Source organism: Sinocyclocheilus rhinocerous, unplaced genomic scaffold, assembly GCF_001515625.1.
Source record: "Sinocyclocheilus rhinocerous isolate Xijiao unplaced genomic scaffold, SAMN03320098_v1.1 scaffold148, whole genome shotgun sequence".
NCBI lineage: Eukaryota > Metazoa > Chordata > Actinopteri > Cypriniformes > Cyprinidae > Sinocyclocheilus > Sinocyclocheilus rhinocerous.
In genome coordinates, this window is record NW_015653472.1 from 3,958,613 (window position 1) to 3,963,674 (window position 5,062).

Here is a 5,062-nt window from a genome sequence, read left to right on the forward strand (position 1 = left end):
CCGGATCGGTGGAGTGTTGCAGTGATGTTTGTCCTTCTGTAGGTTTCTCCTATCTCCACATATGATCATAGAGCTCAACTACAGTGACCATCAGCTTCTTGGTCACCAGTCTAACCAAAGCCCTTCTCCATCGATTGCTCAGTTTGGCCAGGAGGCCAGCTCTAGGAAAAGTCCTAGTGTTTCCAAACTTCTTCCATTATGGATAATAGAGAATACATGCATCTGTGAACCTTCAATGCAGCAGAATTTTTTTCTGAACTCTTCCCCAGATGTGTGGCTTGACACAATCCTGTCTCTGAGCTCTACAGGCAGTTAGCTCTAGGAAGAGTCATAGTGTTTCCAAACTTCTTCCATTATGGATAATAGAGACTACATGCATCTGTGAACCTTCAATGCAGCAGAATTTTTTTCTGAACTCTTAAATTTCCCAGAAAATAAAATAAAAAACTTATGCAATGGAATCATTTTAGTTTTTTTATTTCTAATAAATTTGCAAAGTTGTTTGTATGGAGTGTAGATTGATGTGGGAAAAAAAGTTATTTAAAGTAGTTTAACAAGGCAGCAACATAACAAAACGTGAAAAAAATGAAGGGGTATGAATACTTTCGCAAGGCACTGTACATATATATATATACATATATATATAGCCTATTCAAAAACGTTTTTCTTTGTTTTTTGTATAAACCGTATATATGTGTGTGTGTGTGTGTGTTTTTCAGTTAAAGTTTATTTTATTTCAAGTAGCAAAATCTCTTGAACTATAGTAACACTGATATGAAGTCATCAAAACTCCCGCTGAGACAACAGGAGAATGTGGATTGGCATTTTACTCTGACGCCAGATATGTTTGAAGTTGGTTGGAAAGTGAACGTTAGATGTGTTTGGCACTGGTCAATTGGCATGAATTCTTCAAACGCAGTTAATCACGATTCGGCTGGAGGCAGCTCATCTCAATGCTGTGTTAATCTCTACAGAGCCCCGGGCCCTGAAGTCTGTCCATATCTGTCTGCTGTGAAAAATGTGCTAAAGCGCGAGTATTAGGGCTCCTAGCTACGTGAACTCAGGCGGGGTGTGTATGCATATCCAAAGAGGTGTGTGGGTGACAGAAAAGCTGACCTGAATGAGAACATGACGGGCCCATGACCAAGACATGTTTTATTTTCACTGCCCAACTGGTCTGGTAGGCTACCATTTCTCATTCTGGTTTAATTAAACACACGGTGTGAACACACATAGACTGCTTATGCAAACTGCACAGCACTTTGAGTATAGTGCTATCTGCACAAAAGAGTATTTAAAACACTAAAAGTCACTATGAATTAAAAACTGAAATTTTTGTTTTATGGAATATTGCCATTTGAATTATAAATAATTTATCTGTACACAACTTTTTTGTTGTTTTTAATTCATGTGCTTTTGTAATCTTTAATCAAAAACATTAACTTCCCCTCCCCTCGCAACAACATCTCTTCTCTAATGATGTGTGCACCGGCGAGAGGGCGGGACAATAATCCCTTTAACATCCTGTCACTCACATATGATCGCAGCAGTTAGCAAATGAAAATGCTTAATTCCTGATGGGCAGAAATGTAAAGCTTATAATTTCATAAAAACATTTATATTAATTCCTCTGTTAAAACTATTCACTTCTGTTTTAAGTGTCTCACTGATTGAACCCAGATTTTTGCTTTTTTTAAAAGAAAAATAAAATTATTTTAAAGGGGTCATATGATGCAATTTAAATTTTTACTTTCTCTTTGGTGTGTTACAAGCTCTTGGTGCATAAAGAAGATCTGTAAAGTTGCAAAGACTAAAGTCTCAAATCCAAAGAGATATTCTTTATAAAAGTTAAGAGTCAACCACGCCTACCTAAAACGGCTCGTTCTAACACACCCCCACATATCTACGTCACAATAATGTTCTTTTTAGCAGCATCATATGACCCCTTTAATGTCTCAAATGCTGTCAATTGAGGTAACTTGTATAGATCCCTGGAATTCTCCTTTAATACTTTTCCTATGTGTTTAACACTTGTTATAACACTTGATATGTTACTTGTTATTCCATCCAAATTAACTCATATTTTATTACATTAGTTTTTTTCCATTAGTTTTGCTGCTGTAGTGTTGACTATATAACCTCGTTTGCTTTTTGTGCTAATGTTTGTCTTGCTTGATATTCTTACATGGTAAAATCTGCAGTTACATTTCCATGAAAGACTTAATTCTTGTTATTCAGCCTCTTTTCATCTGTGGATCAAAAGCATCTTCTTTCTCCATAAAGACAGTTTTCTCAGCTGTTCCAGGTGCCAGACGGTTCGATGGCAATCTGAAGGAGAAGGAGGAGGAGTTGTGCTCAATTACACGTTGGAATGAGAGCAGACTGCCACCGTACACGACAAAACGGGTTAGTTTGATTTCCTTGTATTGATATCACAATGCAGCTGAGTGAGAACGTGGCGTAATTACAGCATACGTCTTGACTTCCGTACTTCCTAAAACGTGAATCGCTGCCTGCATGTTATTTCGCTCTACAGAAATGTAAATCATAATTAGCATAAACAATGAGCGGCCCACAGAACTTTTCAGAATCACTTCACGTTATCGGTAGCTCCGTCATCATCAGTGTTTTTTCTCCTCGCATCCGTTTTAACTGAAATCAGGACCATTTTTAGAGCTATGACGTGAGCATTGTGGTGCAGTCCTCCCCACCGGCACAACGTCTGGTTTGTTGGGGGGTTAACTACTCAATGCTTTTGTTAGTTCCTAAGCCACCCACTCCCCCACCCTCTCCCCTCCGTCCTCCAACCGCTGCGTCAGTAGGGGACTGGAACGAGAGGTATATAAGGACCCTGCCACCTGAAGCTCTCAAAAACCAAGATCTCTCCAGCTTTACTCTGCACCAGGAGCTACTAGGACTTCGAAGTTTCTGCTTCACTTCTCAGACCGCACTTTAACTTCAACTATTTTGTCAGTATGCAGCTTTTGTCCAGCCTAGTGACTCTTTTGCTGGTGCTGTATAGTGTCAGAGCAGCAGCTGTGCTTCCAGTCGAGGAGAGGAACCCGGTACTAAGTAGGGTGAGTGGCTGCAGTGAGCTCTAAATGTGCTTCCAGTTGTAGCTTTTATGGATTTACCAAGCAGGTGTTTGTATTTTAGACACACGTTGATGTTTAGCATCCAAAAGAGACCATTCTGGGATCATTTTAGTACTAATAGCAGCCATATTATTGTTTTTATGAATAGCTGAAGCTTTTAAAATCTTGCATTCTAATTCAAGTCGAGTTGCTTTCTCATCAGGAGCTGAGCAAAGAGCGCAAGGAGCTAATCCTGAAGCTGATTTCTGGACTGTTGGACGGAGTAGACAACAGCGTGCTGACTGGGGAGATAGCGCCTGTCCCCTTTGATGTGGAGGAGCCCCTGGAGTCCCGTCTGGAAGAACGGGCCGTCTACAACCGGTTATCACAGCTGCCACAGCGCGACCGCAAAGCCCCGTGCAAAAACTTCTTCTGGAAGACCTTCACATCGTGTTAACGGCGCCAGTCCTGCAACTACGACGCGATCCTCCCTGATACCTGACATGAACTGTGTAGACCTCCACTGTACATACCATCTCCAGTGTCTGAAGAAAGGTCTTTGTGGACTTACTCTGACACAGTCTGTTTGTTAAAGACATTGATGATGATATTTATTTATTTATTGGTCGATTAAGCTATTTATGGACCTTTGTTGCTTTTCAGCATTAAAAAAAGAATAAAGCATGGTTAAGATAGTGGCTTTTTTGATAAAAGATGTCTCATTTACTGTGGTCAAGCATCAAATTATGTTAAACTGACTGATGAATAAATATATAATTGATCACGGAGCCAGATATGTTACAGATGATGTTAACAGTGCTACATATAAACGTTTTCCCAAAAGAACAAATCATGTATAGGCTGTTCATTACAAGCTCATCTGAATGGCATTTTCACAAGGTGTGGTTGTTTGACTCGTAATACACCAGATTAATTGATTGACAGTTTGTGTGGTAGTAATTTTCCTTGTCAATGAATTATATGTAATTGCAGTTGATGAGAGGGTGTGCTTGAGGTCATTATTCTAAACTAAACCCGTCTAAAAATTATTTGCTGGTAAATTCAAGGCATTACTAGCATTTTTATTTAGTTTGCCTTTTGTTCAACAAATTGAGGTAAATGGGAAGGGAAAAAATTTGTCCGGCAAAATCATTTTGGGACCATATTTTGAATGTTCCAGTACATCCCGTATTTGTCCTGTCTTGATGGCACTTGCATTTGTCAACGCTGCCACAGACAAGCTAGCTTTAACAGAAAACATGTAAAAGCAAGTTAGATTGAATATCCATATGTAAACACATGCAGTAGGCCATCAGTACAGTTTAATTATTTGTCCTCCAAATGTAGGCATACATGGTTATGCAAACTGTGCCTGCATAAGTACCGAGTTACTTGCGTCAGTGTGTCATTGCTGTTGAATGTGAAATTAGTTGACATCATGAAATATACAACAAAGAATACATGACATAACAGTGTAAATGGGGAAACGTGTTGGAGCTGTGGCCCAGTGATTAGCACACCTGATTTCCTATCACTTCTCTATGGTCCTTTTAATGAAAATGTCCAAAATTAAAAAGGTCATTTTTTATGCTCTTTAAATCATTAAGGTTTAAATAGGTCCAAATGTGGTGGAGTGGGAAAAAAGTTAATTTATTGTTAGGTTAGGTTATAACTATGTCTCTTTTTAGCTTCAAAGTTAAAAATGTGAATGACTACATGTAAAGGAGACCTTTTTATCACCTTGTGTGCCAGCAAAATCTGATTTTTGTCACCACAGGCCAAACTGGACAAGTTACTTGTTCATGTAATGACTGTATGAAATTCATTTGTTGTGTGTGTGTGTGGCACATTACCAGCTAATCTACACACAGCTGAAAAAATCACTTTCTAAATTGAAAGAGAAAATTATGTCTGCAGTAGATATTTGATGCTCTAGTGCTGGGGTCACCCTGACTTCAATATTCTTCAATTCTTCAATAAGTTCAAAG

General features: G+C 38.9%; 1 protein-coding gene across 1 annotated transcript; it reads left to right on the forward strand.

The window, feature by feature from the left end:
• The first annotated feature begins 2,573 nt into the window (after positions 1-2,573).
• Positions 2,574-4,018, forward strand: LOC107716096 (somatostatin-1B). Its single transcript, XM_016522420.1, has 2 exons — positions 2,574-3,077; positions 3,298-4,018. Exons 1-2 carry the CDS (start codon positions 2,976-2,978, stop codon positions 3,529-3,531), a joined length of 336 nt encoding a protein of 111 aa, XP_016377906.1. The 5' UTR covers positions 2,574-2,975; the 3' UTR covers positions 3,532-4,018.
• The last annotated feature ends 1,044 nt before the right edge of the window (positions 4,019-5,062 follow it).

What these genes read in the sequence shown, in the direction of transcription:
- LOC107716096 (XM_016522420.1), top strand. Translation starts at nt 2,976, where the DNA reads ATGCAGCTTTTGTCCAGCCTAGTGACTCTTTTGCTGGTGCTGTATAGT. An exon ending in GGAACCCGGTACTAAGTAGG is followed by an intron (nt 3,078 to 3,297) that starts GTGAGTGGCTGC and finishes CTTTCTCATCAG; the next exon opens with GAGCTGAGCAAAGAGCGCAA.